General features: G+C 43.4%; 3 protein-coding genes across 8 annotated transcripts in view; all 3 read left to right on the top strand.

Moving 5' to 3' along the window:
* LOC102406024 (protein argonaute-1) overlaps positions 1–4,758 on the top strand; it is a 54,658-nt gene extending 49,900 nt beyond the window's left edge. For all 4 annotated transcript variants that reach the window (XM_044945261.2, XM_025289091.3, XM_006051554.4 and 1 more), the window contains one exon: positions 6–4,758. In XM_044945261.2, the coding sequence (XP_044801196.1) occupies positions 6–114 (109 nt within the window). In that variant the 3' untranslated portion in view covers positions 115–4,758. The remainder of the gene's footprint in view (positions 1–5) is intronic.
* Positions 4,759–4,903: 145 nt separating this feature from the next.
* Positions 4,904–14,778, top strand: part of AGO3 (argonaute RISC catalytic component 3) — a 135,093-nt gene continuing 125,218 nt past the window's right edge. Inside the window, exons 1-2 of one of the 3 annotated variants that reach the window (XM_044945263.2) lie at positions 4,904–11,029; positions 11,395–11,583. Coding sequence is in view for 2 of the 3 variants with exons in the window: in XM_044945262.2 (XP_044801197.2) it covers positions 11,011–11,029 (19 nt within the window). In the remaining variant the exon portion in view is untranslated. The remainder of the gene's footprint in view (positions 11,030–11,394; positions 11,584–14,778) is intronic. The other 2 variants (XM_044945262.2, XM_006077598.4) reach the window with 2 other exon arrangements.
* LOC123334213 (translation initiation factor IF-2-like) lies at positions 10,207–11,010 on the top strand. Its single transcript, XM_044945458.1, has 2 exons — positions 10,207–10,767; positions 10,819–11,010. Exons 1-2 carry the CDS (start codon positions 10,207–10,209, stop codon positions 11,008–11,010), a joined length of 753 nt encoding a protein of 250 aa, XP_044801393.1.

The following is a 14,778-nucleotide window of genomic DNA, read 5'->3' as shown; positions in this document are numbered from 1 at the left end:
TTCAGTGGAGAGGGGAGCCACATATCGGGGCAGAGCAATGGGCGGGACCCCCAGGCCCTGGCCAAAGCCGTGCAGGTTCACCAGGATACTCTGCGCACCATGTACTTCGCTTGAAGGCAGAACGCTGTTACCTCACTGGATAGAAGAAAGCTTTCCAAGCCCCAAGAGCTGTGCCGCCCAAATCCAGAGGAAGCAGGGAGGAGGGAGGTGGGGTAGGGAGGAATGCAGAAGGCCCTGTTTCCTTCTGCAGAGGGGGCAAAAGGGTGGGGAACAGGGCCAGTAAGCCAGACCACCAGCCAGAAATCTCTGATATTCACCTCATGCCCTCAACCCCTCACCCCATCTTGTCACATCTGGCCCTGAACCCACTGGACCAAGAGAGGCAGCAGCGGTGCCCACCATACACACAGGTGTCTCATGTGACTCACAGTGCTAAAGACTCATGCCTGACAGCTTGGTAAGGTCGGCTCTGCAGCCCTGCGGACAAAAGCTGGTAGGTTTGGGTTTGATACTTTAGATGGAAAAGTGAGGGGCTTGAGAAAGTGGGTGGGAGGAGGGAAGGATTTTTTAGGAGCCTTAATCAGAAAAGGTCTAGATTTGTTTAAGAAGAAAAACGAAATCAGATGCAGATCAATATTTTAGGATACTAGATGTTTTAATGGGTTGAGAATCCAGCCTGTAGGAAGATTTTTAATGCTAATGATTTTGGTTGCCCCTCCCCCAGCTGCCACTCCCCTTTCCCTTATTCCTCTTTCTCCACCTTTTCTACCCCACCTTACACCTGACAGACATCCAGCCCCTAGTAAGACTTAAGGCACTATGGCACTTAGCTCTGAAGTGACACGACCCTGTCTTCCTTCCGCCTGCTGGTGGGTAACCAGTGCCTTCCCTGTAATGGTAATGCTGCAGAACTGCAACCTTTTGTACCTTTTGGGGGGTGGGGGCGGGGTGGGGGTGGGAGAGGAGGTAGGTTGGGATGAAATACCCTGTACCCAACAGGCCTCCAGCCAGAGCGCCAGCTATTTTGCATTTGAAGGAATTGACTTCCATATTCATTGAGCTTTTAAAAAGATCACGACCTCAAGATGGTTAAAATCCATTGACATTTGCACTTTCAGACATGACAAGTCTAGGAGCTGCTGAGATGACTGGCCCCTGGCCTTTCCACTTATGTCTCCTTTCTTTTTGTCCCCGCTTTCTCCCCACCTGCCTGGGTCTGGAGTTAACTTTCATAGCATTTCCCACTCTTGGCTTCTTTCCCTGATGGTCAAGCTTCTTTATGTTTCAATATTTTTTAACTGGGGTGACTTACAACAGGTATCTTTAGGTCTAAAATAAGGGGGAAAAAAAGCAAAAACTAAACATTATTTTTATACCATAACCTGAGTCTATTGCCAAAATCTGGAACTAAATCCCTCCCATGCCCAGTGAGTTTACATCCCAGAAACATTGAGCCATCAAAGGAACTATATACCTGACTTCTTTGGCCTGCTTTGGCTTGGCTGTAGGGTGTGGTTATCTCCACACGTGGGGCTCAGGCTCCACCCTTTGTGCAAATAATACCTTTCTCTTGCTGCAGGCACCTCTGCTGCACTGCCCTGCACTCTTCCTGCAAGTGCATCTCCTCCTCTGGACTATCCTCTGATGCTTGGCTTATCCCAGATTTCAGCGTGTCCTGTGGATAGGCTGGGGGATTTTGCTGCTCCTTATTGCTTCTGTTTACACAAATGACTTTTTCCTGATTTCCCACTAGGGCATGTGAGTGGATGGCATGGGCTTTTTTTTCTCGTTTTTTCCTGTCTTCCTGGGTAGAGATGGGGTTTGGCTGTCTTGCAGAACTGGAAAAGTAGGGGGTTCTAGCTTGGGGCCTGTTGGCCTTGAAGCAAGGCTTCCTCTTTCCTCGACTGTTCCTTTTTTCCTGTCCCACTGCTTGGGATGAGGAGTTGCAGCTTCAGTGTGGAAATTCCTCTTTTTGAGGAGCCTGGGCTTGGGTTTACCCCAATCTGGTGATGAAGCCATGACTCTTCAGACCTAGCTCAGGCTCAAGGCCAGCCAGCAGAAGGCTGGTCTGAATATGGGCCTATGTAGTAGAGCTACCATTTCCCCTCCCCAGCAGCGCTTGTACAGACCCAGATTTGCTATGCAAAACAGTCTATCCCAGGTTCTGTTCTGGTTCGCTACTTTGTTCAGCAACTTCACTAAACGTAGCACAAACATTGATTATGGAGAAGGCATCAGGACTGTTGAGTAACTCTTCCTTTACTTCTTTCCTACTGGCAACAGTATGGGGTGCCCTGTGGGCACAGCCCAGCTGAAAACAGAATGGAGGGCTCTGGGAGGAGGCAGCTCACTGGAGAGCCTACATTCCTTACACAAGTGCCTAAGAGAGTGATGCCAACACTCCCATCTGCCCTGTCCATCGCCTTCATATATTGTCTACTTCGTGTTTAGTCACCCTTTAGGGAGGGGAGCTCTCTTGGGACAGTGGGCTCTGAGGGTTCTCTTCTCGGGTGCGTTTTGGGGCTGGGATCAGGGCAGTATTCCTGGAAGGTCCAGTCATTCACCAGCATTTGCAAATGTCCATTGAGAGCTGGTGGTAGCCACCTACTCTCAGCAACAAGTTTGTGTTCTCTCCTTTTTCTCTCTTTGCCTCACTCTCTCCAGTTGGGTCTTGAGCTGAGGCTTGGCATTTTTTAGCCTTTAGGCATTTACATGCCATTTAATAAATAAAAGAAACAGCTTGGGCAATGGCAAGAACATGACATCTTGCTGTGATTTTCTTTTTTTCTTTCTTTTTATCTTTGAGACTTGAAAAACACCCTTAACCTTGAGGATTCTTCTTCTTCGAAAGGTGGTGCATGCAGATTGAGAAGTGGTGTTGGCAACAAGCTTGGCTTTCTTTGATTTGGTTAAAGTGGTGCTTCTTACTTAGGCTCAGAGGAAGTGCTGGGGCGACCCCAGCCTCATCCTCTTAGACAAGTCTCCTGGTCCCTTTGTTCTACTCTTTTGCCTTCCTTTTCCTCCTCTCTCTTTCCCTGGCCTCGTTTTATTTTTTTCTGTTCATTCAGCTTGCTTGCTGGCCTGCCTATCTGCCTATGTGATGATGAATTCTCTGCATGGCTACAATGATCCCACTGTTAGCTGGCAAGGTCAGGCTTAGCTCCTTGGCTGCAGAAGACCAAGAATCTGCTTCCCAAGCCTAGTGATGTCCTTCCTGGGTTGGACCGCCCTCAAACTTATGTGAACATGTAGCAGAAGGCCTGCCCATCTGGCATGAAATCAGGAAGGCTTCTGGCAACTTCCACATCTGTCCACTTTTTGGAGTCGGCTTCTCTTGTTGCTTTTTCTAGATCTGGTTTCATTTCTCTCTACCTGGGGCTTCCCTTTTCTGAGGATGTCCTAGCATTGACCTTTTTGGCTATCCAGGGTTGAAGGGTTAAGGGATAGACATGGGGGAAGGAGGGATGGGAAGAGAATGGAGAGAATTTGGCTAAAACATGGGAAAGGAGAGCCCTGCTCACTGATCACTTTTCCAGTCCAGCCTGACTCACTGGGGCCGAGGTGCTACGGCTGGCCTCTGGGGATAAGCATGAGGCTGTTGTTGCTGGGAACTTAGGATTAAATTAATGTTGAAAAAGAAGGTAACTAAAAGTGTGAAACCTCCCTAAAAAGCTCCTGGTTCCCATCTACTCAGTAGCTCCTGTATAACCTCCTCTTTGGCTAAGCAATGATGTTTTTGGATAGTTTTCTTTTTCTTGTCCAGAATTCTGTAAATGAGGCCAGCAAGATGGGCAGCCAAGGGGACGCAATGATTTCTTAGCTGACCCATAGGATATCTGCAAGGCTAGTGGGACAGTGTTTTAGACTTGGCATTATGTGTAACAAAGAAAGGTGAATGGTCCTTCCCCTTCAGGGTAGAAAGTCATTTCAAACTGACTAAGATGCAGTTTTGGAAACTACATCAGGGGGAAATTATTTTTATTTATATTTGCTGGGCCACGGCCAATCCTGGATGGTAGCTGGGATGCCTTCCTTCTTAAAGTCTGATCATGGCAGGGTTATGCAGGGCACTCTTTCCTCTTTGGCCTTCTAAGCTGATCAGGGAGAAGGGATTCTCTGGTTTTCTCTTCTCTCCCATTTATTAGGACTTGCCTTCTCCCTGGGCAGGGAGAGAGGCTAGGTTGGTGCTCTCCCCTTACTCTACTCCTACTGACTTAGAACCTCTGGCTGCTGTTCGGGAGCCCACGAAAGGTGGTGGAGGCAGTGGGCTCAAAACAACAACTAAAGGTGAGGAAAGGCAGATTTCCTTCTTTAACAAGGCAAATAGGAAACCCTCCAAGGATTGTGCAAATAAAGACAATGTGTCAAATGCACTGACTCCCCTGGTGTAGTAGCAATAAGGAAAAATGAAATGACTTTCCTGTGCACACAGTCCAACCTGATTGGTGTGTGATGTTGCACTTAGCAGCCATCTGGTGGACATGTGTGACTACTCTGGGTTTCACTTTAGTTTCTAAACTTTTTATCCCTCTCAAGTCCAGCATGGATGGGGAAATGTCCCTGGAGCCCCACAGCTGTGTACTTGTTTGCATTTGTTTCCCTATGAGACTTGTGTTTGTGTCCTGCTTTGAGCTGTACCTTGTCCAGTCCATTGTAAAATTATCCCAGCAGCTGTAATGTACAGTTTCTTCTGAAGCAAGCAACAGCAGCAGCACAATTCTGTGTTTTATAAAGACAACAGTGGCTTCTATTTCTAAAGTGCGGTCTCTCTCTCTCTTTTTTTTTCTTAGCAAAGCAAACTGTTGGAATTAATTATATTCTGATAGATTTTACATTAGAATAATAGATTGTGAGAAGAGCAGAATCATCACTTTCTAAAGGAGTAAAGTGGGTAAAACAAATTCCAGAGTGTTGAAACTGCTGATTATCTGTAATCATTTCACAGGGTTTCCATTTATTCTTCATTCACCAAACATGTAAAGCACTGTGTCTAGCAGTTTTGTTGGGGAGTAAGCAGGCATAATTCAAAAATGAGGAAAACAGTGTTTCTCTCCTTAAGGAGCTTAAAAAATTTGGTTGGGGGTATGAGTAGCCAAATGGTTCTTTGGTACCATTTAGAGAGATTATAAGGATTGGGAAGAAGGCTATAAGGCTGCAGCAATGAAGATAAAAAGGAAAGAGCAAATAGGAGAGACACTCAGGAGGTAAAATTAATAGGACTCAATGGATGATGGAATGAGAAGAACGAAGTAGAGGCTAACATCCACTTTGCTTGAGCAAGTGAGTATGTTGGGACATTCCTTCCTCTAAGCCAGATTGGGGGAAGGGAGACCATAGAAGGAAGGTGGTGAATTTTGTGAAGAAAGACCATTAGGCTTTTATAGATTGAGTTTTGAGGTTCCCAGGTTTCCAGTAAATATTTATATTTTGGTGCTCAGGGAAGACTCCAAAACTGTAGTTATAGATAAGAGATTCATAATCATAGAGATGGTAGTTAAAGCCATAGGAATGAACAGGATGGCTTAGGAAAGAGTAGGGCAAGAGAAGCCTAGTGTACAACTCTAGGAAACGAGATCAGGAAATGGAACCTAAGATGACTGTCAGATCACTCATAGATAGCTTGTATGGTTTTGATTGATTTAATGGGGTGGGAGAATAGTGAGGAGAGTGGAATAGGATTCAACAGCGACATGATTAACAGCAGGAAAACTGCGGTGAAGGGGGGATATTATTTTCTACTTATTTTACCATCCTTCACTCCATCTTCTCTGGGATCTTGTAACTATATGGTCATTCTCCAGTTTTTCTTGAAAATGAGCATTGGAAAACCTAACTTAAATCAGGCTAAGACTGAGACTTCCAAGTCGTTCACAGTCACCACCACCACTACCTCCACCTTCAGCTTCCTCCTATCCTCAGGAGATACTTGTGAAACAATAAAATAAACAAACCTAATTTTGTTCCTATCCAGTGTCCTAGATCGTATTCCAGTGTACTTGGTAGCACTTAGCAGCTTGCTCTGTTTTCTCCTATGACTTGTTTTCCCCAGAGCCTACGAACTCCTAGCCACAGAAACTACTACTCATTTTTCTCTCAGGGCCATCCATAGTGTATATCAGGAGGGGTCAGTATTTATGACTAGGATTGAAATGAGCTAGAAATCTGTGGTTCTTGAGTACAGAGGGGAGACTCAAGAAGTGATACTGAGTCTGCAGGATGGACTCAGCATTCCTCAATCTTCAGGTAAGCAGAAACTTTGAACCAGATTGTCATCACCTTTTCTCACTCACTCCAGCCTTGAGGGTCTAAGATTTTGTGCCTTAAGTTCTTGGTGCACTTATCAAGCATGTAAGTTCAGCATTCCTCCCTGGTACTCCTAGAGCATTGGTTATTTCTGTGTACTGGGAGAAGATGGCACAGGGAAGGATTCTGGCACAGTGCCCAATGAGAAATTTCAGTGGCAGCTAGAATGTACAAAAGCGGGCCTCGCATTCCTCTGGAGGCCAAGTGTTGTGGATGTCAAATTGCAGTGCTAACCTGTGGCTACCCCTGCCAGATTCTCTTGGAAGCAAGCCAGCCAAAACCATGCTTTTCTGCAGCATGGAGTAGTGAGGTTGGTTGGAGTTGAAGAGCAAATTGGAACATGTAGGAAATTTTTCCCAGTTGAAACAAGACTTAAACTTAAGACCATTAATGAAGTAGAAAGTGTTTAGCAGAGCAAATGGGAAGATGATCATTATACCACATTTTCACCATAAATTTCATTGCCATAAACGATTGATGTTAAAAAAAATTTCAGGATTTGGCTGATGGTTGCTACTCAGGTGTTGCTAGCACCCGTGGATATCCCTTTTCAGGAGTGGTTGAGCAGCCTTTCCTCTGTTCTTTCAGTTGGCAGAATATACTGTAGCACTTTTTTGTCACTACAGTCAAGTGCCTTTAAGATAGAATGAGGTGGTATATTCATTGGGTATCACTTGGCTTAACAGACCCCAGAATCATGAAGTAGGTTTGGCAGCTAAAGGAAAGGGTTTTATAGTGCAAAAAGAAGAATATTTTCAAGTTCTGAGTCTGGGGCATCCTCAGACTACTGGCTCTACTGCTTGAATGTGACGTAGCTTTGAATTGGAAAATCAGCTCTGTTTTCAATCCTAGCTTTCAAGGTATTTATTCCTTTGGCTATAAGCTGAGGAAACCTCGCAGGCTCAGAAGGTGCACAGAGCATGGCAGAAGCACTCTTAAAGCAGCAATGTCAAGAAGGGGGAAAAGTGGACTTGCTGAGGATGAGGTGCATTTCGAAGCTCTCCATTTGAAGTACCATAACTACCTTCCCAGGATACCAGATCAAGACTTTTAGGCTACCGTGGCTTACCCTGCAGGAACCCACTGTCCTCTTATTCTGGACCATATCAGCTTCACCACTATCCTCTTGGCAGTGTCTTTTTGGGACAGAAATTTTGAGGAACCTTTCTAGGAACCTTCCTCACCTTCTATAGGCAAGGAACTTTCCTTATAAAAAAGGCAGGTTTGGGGGTTGTTGAATGGAGGTGAATTGGAAAAGGAATAGGAAGTGGGTACTTTGAAGTACTTGGTCAGGTGTTTTGTACAGTATCCTTTTATAATTTGGTTGCATCTTCCACAGCATTCACATGAAGCAATTTATCCGTTACTTTCAACTACACGTAACAAAACCTGATTGGTTTAAATAAGGAAACATGACAAGAAATGCTGATTTATGTGGCTCTAAGGTTGGATAATTCAATGGCTCAGTAATAATACCAACATAACAGATTCTTGCTCTGCTATCCTTTGTGTTATCTTATCCTCATGCTTGTTCACCTCAGAAAACCAAGACTGCTTGTGTAACTCCAGGAAGGAAATGCTGACAGAACAAAGTCTAGCAGAAGAGGGACTAATTCTTCCCAGTGTTTCATTTTAAAGAAAGGAAATCCCTGGAAGCCCCAACAGATCTGGCCTAATGTCTCATTTGCTAGAAATGGGTCATCTTGCCACTATTGTGTCATTGGCAAAGCAAATGAGATCATCCATCATGAGTGGCTTAGATTAATTACAAGTTATCTTATGAATCATGTGAATTAAAAAGACAAGTTATGTTTGCTAGGCAAGAAGGGATAAGGCATCCAGATAGGATGTTGGTTAGGCATCCAGCAGTGTGTTGTGTGTAGGTGATCTGTTTTTACAGAAGAGGAATGTGATGTTCAGAGAGGGTGACTAGCAAAAGCCTTCAGTGTCAGTTCTGACTGTCCCTAAAGCCAATATGTTTTATATTGTGTTCTGCTGCAATACAGAGTAACTTACTTTGTGCTGTGTAAAAACTGCTTGTCTAGAAGAGATTCCAAGTGTCAAGCCCATCCAAGAGGAAAGGATGCTATCCAGTTCTTTGCTCCTTCAGTGATTTTTTTTTTTTCCCTAGCAACTTTCAGAGGGCATTGATTTCTTTGCCCCCAAGATTTCTGTACTATTTTATAGCTCTTCCTCTGAGAGCAGCCAGTACCACAAGGGATGAGGGCAGAGTTATCATTCTTGAAGCTCACTTATTTATCTCTTTGTCCACCTGCCCAACAAATATTTATGGGAGGCTGCTATGTACCAGGCACTGGCACTGTTCTAGGCACTGGAGTGATGATAATTAGGATACACAAAAACCTGCACTCTGCCCTTAAGAGACTCATTTGGGAATAAGGATAGCCAGAACTAGGAAATGCATGTGGTTGGGAGAGCCTCATACAACTTGGCTTTTGGCAGAATCATTCACACTTTTTTGCCTTCCTACATCCTGATGTTACAGTTCATGAGCTTTTCCTATGAACTCACATGTGAGGTCCCTAGATACGAGTAGATGGGAAAGCATTATTGACATTTATTACATTGGACTGAATTAGAAGGTCCAGATCCTGTTACATCCATGTCAACAAAGAATACAGTGGCCCACCTCCAGCATTCATCACCGTGTTTTTTCTAGGAGACACCCAAGAAACCTGCAGTCATTTAGGGAGCCAGTTGTAGGGATTTGAGGGTGTGAAAGGCTGTTGTAAAAGAGTTGGTATTCATCCCTGTTAAATGTTGCTAAGGTCTTGGATTGTGTATAGTTTAGGATTGAAAATAACTTTTAGGATACAGTGTTTCATCTAGTGACATCTGATACTGAAAAATTGAGGGAATTTTCAGAAAAAGGGCTAAGGTTGAGAAGGAAGAAGTGAGGCAGAATTGGAGTCAGATGTGGGCTTGAATCCTGTCCATTTTCTGTTTGCTGTATAGTAGATGCATCTAGTAAGTGCTTTGAAATGACTAATAAATACCTTTACTAACATGTAGGGAGGATTTTCTCAGTGCTTCATGCCCATTCCCTAACTTCACAACTGAGGACACTGAAGCCCAGAGGCTCAAGTGACTGATCTGAAGCCCCATAGTGATTGGAAAAGTACTAAAGATATGATGAAAGTGAAAGTTGCTCAGTCCTGTCTGACTCTGCGACCCCATAGCCTATCCAGTCCGTGGAATTCTCCAGGCCAGACTACTGGAATGGGTAGCCTTTCCCTTCTCCAGGATATTTTTTTTCCTTTTTCTCTTTGTCCCAGGGTTTAAAACAAAAAAATGTATTTTGATTATTAACATTCTAAACGTTGCTGATACTAGGGACAGGGAAAAATCATTCATCATTTCTCAGCCTGAATGAAATAGTTATCATTTCTGTAAGTCAACAAACACTAATGGGCTACACAATAGCAAACAGAACTTGCAGACTGGAAGAGGGTTTGTTAAGGAAATACTGTAATAGTATACAGGAATGCCTCACCATAGGTCCAGGAAAGGCATCAGCGATTGGCGGGCACAGGGGATGGGGTGAGTGTGAGAAAGGAGAGGGCTCCTGGTCAAGAAAATCCAAGTGTAATAGAAAACCGCTTTGCCCAGTGCCGGGCAAGCAGACCGCTGTAGCTGTAGCATAATGATGAGGAAGAGTCTCGCTTGAAGGGAAAGGCAAGGACCTCCCTTTACGCCTCTAGCTTGGCCCCGGAATGGAGTTTTGGCGTTAGAGTGACCAGGCGTTATTAAAGAGTTTTTAACATGGAAATTATTCGATCTGACGTTTTTGTCAAGTCATCTTTTCCCAAGTTAGATTGCACGAGAAATATTCTCCCCAGAAATTGTCAAAACAACTCTACAAATTTGGAGTGATAAACCGTGATGGTCACTCGACCGCCTGCAGGAGAGGAGGCACGTAGGGTGGTCCCAACTGGGCGTGGCCCGGAGGGCCTCCAGAAGAAAGGGGGAACTTTCCCAAGACAAGATCAGTCTGGGGCCCTCACAGCTCCTGCACCTCAGACCAGCCAAACTCCGAAGAGGCTCTCGTCCAGGTCAGCGAGGCTGCCCTCCACGACTGCGCCTCGCGCCGGCACGGCCCCGCACCAGGGTGGCGGGAGGAGTCCAACCCCTCGGGGTTGTCTCCGGCCGGCACGGCCGGGTCCCGTTCGCTGTCCCGGGTCGCAACCCGTCGCGCTCGCAGCAGACTCCGCCCAGGCTCGGCGCCCGCGGCGCGACGCCTCCCCTGCGTCCACCGCGCCGGCCGCGCCCGCACCGACGTCGCGCCCGAACGGTCAGGGCGGAGAGGCGAGGCCTGGACGTCTGGCGAGCCCGGGCGGCGGAACTGACGCCAGCGGGCTTCCGGGGGTGGCCCCCGGGGAGGTCGGCGGCGGCGCCGCAGTCGTGGAGGGGCAGTGGGAGCGTAAGCGGCCGTGGGCGACGCAAGTTCCGCACAGAGCTCTGCCTTCTCGCCTCACGCTTCTTCCTCTCTCCTAGTCGCGTGCTGCCTCCCGACGGCCGCTCTTCCTGACCAGAGCTTTCGGAGTGCGGTGGCTGAGGAGAAGCCGTCACCACCCCGCCTCGGGGCCGAGTCAGGGTTCCAGTCGCGCCGCGTCGCCCCCTGCGCCGCCTCCTTGCCCTCAGTGGCGGGCGCCCTTCTCACTCGAAGCACTCCCCCCAGCTCCATGAATGGAAATCGGCTCCGCAGGTGAGTGAGTCAGAGCTGCTGGTCCGTTCGGTGGGTGTAGGTAGCCCCAGAGCATCCTCGCCCCCGGCGCCCCGGCCCAGGTGCGCGAGGTCTGCGCCGTCCCCCCTCCGTCCCCCGCCCAGCCCTTCCTCCGCCTCCCCGCAGCCCCGCCGCAGTTCCCCGGGGCCGCGGAGTAGGCGACACTGCGGGGAGGGGGCGCTGCTCTAGCGATGGAAGTTTGGGGTTCCTTAGGGGATATTACTCTTTTCCCTAAGGTGTCTAGAAGGGTTTGCCATCGTTTTCGTTATTCCAGTTGAAGATATAATGGGGTGTGTGTCCCGTAGAGACAGTGGGTGGCCAGCCTTCTCCCTTATTTATCTCTTAAGGTAGTTGTGAAGATACATTAAGATAACAGATGAGAATTGAGTTTGAAATAGATGTTAGTGCAACGTCAAATGCAAGATGGCATTTCTTCCATCCCTGAGTTCTCGTCTGATGTTCGTGGCAGCTTGGTATGCAGTTCCTGAGGATCTTGGAAATGTCATATCAGCCTGGATCACTGCTTATGTGAGGAGGTAGATCTTAAAATTGCTGACTATATATATATTTGTTCATTCTTTATTCCCTAGGGAATCGGCTGTCATATTCTTGGAAATTTAGGATTTAAGAAAACTGCTTCTCTCCTTGGGAAAAAATGATAGTCTTGAGAAAAAAAATTGCAACATGAGCAATGCTTATATTTAAAAAAGAAAAAGCACTCTTTGTGGTCTGTAATTAGTTGAAGGACATAAGTAGGTGTTACATAACAGTTTGCTTTCCAAATGATCATATTTGGTATGTTAAATTTGGAAGTATGCTTCATCCAGTCACAGATTTATAAAGTAATTTTGAAAGTGTAGTGGTTGGTGTCTTCTTACTAATAATACCAAAAGTCCCCGAATTTCACATCTCATTTTGTCAATTGATGAGGCAACTGAATATGAGATAAGAAAAACTTACATGAGAAACCAGTGACATAATGACAATAAAGATTTTGTTGACTGTATTAAGGAGTGTAATTGTCAAGTAGATGTGAAAAACAGAAGTTGTAGAGATGGGCTGGGGAGAAGGGTTTATTACAATTTCTATTCTATGGAATTTTCTCTAATCAATATCTACCATTTCTCTTTGGCATGCTCCATCTTTTTTTTTTTTTTTTTCACCTTTTCATGTCTTCTTGAAAAGGGAAAGTTTGTCTAGACTGTGAAGAGTTTTACTCTGGTTTATCAATAATTAGTATATTTCCGACACTGTCCTCTGTTTTTCAGTTTTCTAATACAGTATTTAGGGAATGTGATAATTTGGAAGATATACGTAATTTTTACATAATTGTTCGTTGTTAAGCCTGTAAAACAAGCATGGAACTTAAATACTTTCCTAATTATCCTAAATTACCAAAAAAAAAAAAAAATTTAAGGTTTTCTTCTCTTTCATCTTTGGATTTTTCATATGAAATTACTCCCAAATACACGAACAACATTTTAGAAACTACTTCTGGAGCAAATGATTTAGCCAATGGATCCAACTTGCCAAGTATGATTCAGTAAATTCTCCTATAAATTCTTGAGCTATAGATAAGTTTTACCTCTTCTTGCATGGGCCATTGCTGAAATATATACCCATTTAACTGTCTTCACATCTCTGGAGGTATAGTTTGATTTATCAACCATATGGTTGGACATCTTGGAACACAAAGTTTATTCTTCAGTGCAGTTTATACGTGATTGACTGTAATTTAATAAGATAAAGTATAATTTGGTTTAAGAGTGTCATCATCAAAAACAGAATTTTCATTCTTCCTGAGACTTTTTTCATGTAATTGTTATGCTGCAAGTGAAATTAAAAGCATAGTTGGGAAAAATGTGCTACTGAGTTTAAAATCAAGAGTTTGACAGATGTATATTTTTTGAAAATTTTAGATGCATATGTTCTCTGATAGTCTATTGAGTCAATGTTGGATCTTGGCTCTCCAATTCTGTTCTGAGTTTTTCTTTCTTGTGGAGATTCTCAGGAATCTGTTTATGGCAAAATTTATTAAATTCTAGTTGTTAGGTGGATACATAGAAAACTTAAATTTATTTACATTAGAGGACTTCAGATACAAATTCTATATATGTGTTGCTTAGGGAATCGTTCTTCACTAACAGTTAATATTTGTCTATTCTTCTTTTAGGCATATAATATTTTAAGTGATTTTTTTAAAGGGTGTCCTGTACAGTGTACTGACTTAGTGCTGTGTGAACTCAGTGATTTAACCAAAAAGCTGCCAGGCACAATTGGTTTTTAAATAATGATAATCAATAGTTTGGCATCTGTGCCTAGGACTCCTTAGTTAGGAGAACTTGTGATGAAATTCTTTTATGCTTTAATTACAGCTGGTTTAAGATTATATATGTTATATTTTCATTCCAAATGAAGTGGAAATAAAAGAAGTAGAAATGTTCATTGAGATAACAGTTCTCCTGGGTAGCTATTTTTTAGGACTGCACTATTCTAGTCTGTATTTTTAGGTAAAATCAGACTAGTGTTGAAGGCAGAGAGAGTTGTATTTACCTCCCAATGGAAGAAAAACATTTTCTGTTATCCTAAATGAATGACAGTACAAAGTAGTTTGTTTGGTAGTTGTCTTATACAGTCTTGCAAAAGTGAATAGACTGTGTTTCTTAGTTATATTCTTGATTTCCTGTTTGAATGTAGTTTTTTTAGGACTCTGCATTTCTTATGTGATAAAAATCAAGAAAAGTCATTTGAGAACAAATTTCAAAGGATGTATGGAAGCTAAGTTTGAATAAGATGAATGAAAGTTGTGGATTTAAAGTACTGAAGTATATAATGCCATTAGGTTCTCAGTTTAGTATTTCTTTAATTGCTTGGGAAATGTTTTTATTGTTATATGGTTTTTCTCACTTGTAGAGTTTTGTCTCGAAGAAGATAAGATGCTGCTTTGTCTAGAGGAAACATTGAAAAATTTAGCTAGTGCTGCCCTGAAGTGGCCATTCTAATGTTTTTTCCCTAGTATTTGCTGCTCTTGACTGGTATTGGGACTTATAAAAATGTACAAGATTATTTTGATTTTTGTTTTAGAATTTAATTCCTCTGACAGTGATGGAAGACCCTGAGGGAAAACTGAAAAGGAAACAAGAAACAACTGTTTTCTTCTAAACAAAGACTTAAAATTAAAAGTAAAGGGTAGGGGGGGTGGGAAACATATGAAATCTTCAAATGTAATCCAGTCAGCATGATGAGACTTTAAAAATTATCCTGATTTCATCACCTTGGTATAATCTTTAAAGTTTTAAACCAAATTCCAAGTTAATAAATGTGTTAAAGATTTTTTTTTTTAGCTAAATAATTTAAGAAAGTGGTTAGAATGAATAAAATAGTTTCTAAATGCTATTTTTGCTCCTTCAGAGAATTGTATGTAATAATTTGATAATTTAGACTTAATTTATTATTTTCCAGTGGGAACATTACATTTGTTTGAGAGGCCAGAGGCCCTGTAAAGGGAACATTTCTGGAAACGTTCTCTGTTGTATGTGGAAAAACCCTGCCTCAGGATAAAATTCTTGCCAAATTGTCATAATCTTGGGTTCTAATTGAATACTATCTTATTTTATATCACAGCCATCTTTCTTCACATTGGGTTTCATAGTCTTAAGTAAAATATTTGAGGATCTCCTTGAAAGATGAATTAAGTATTTCATAATCTAAAACGAAGTTGTAGTCTTATA

The sequence above is a fragment of the Bubalus bubalis genome, chromosome 6 (genome assembly GCF_019923935.1).
Source record: "Bubalus bubalis isolate 160015118507 breed Murrah chromosome 6, NDDB_SH_1, whole genome shotgun sequence".
NCBI lineage: Eukaryota > Metazoa > Chordata > Mammalia > Artiodactyla > Bovidae > Bubalus > Bubalus bubalis.
This window is presented reverse-complemented; position numbering and strand designations above follow the sequence as displayed.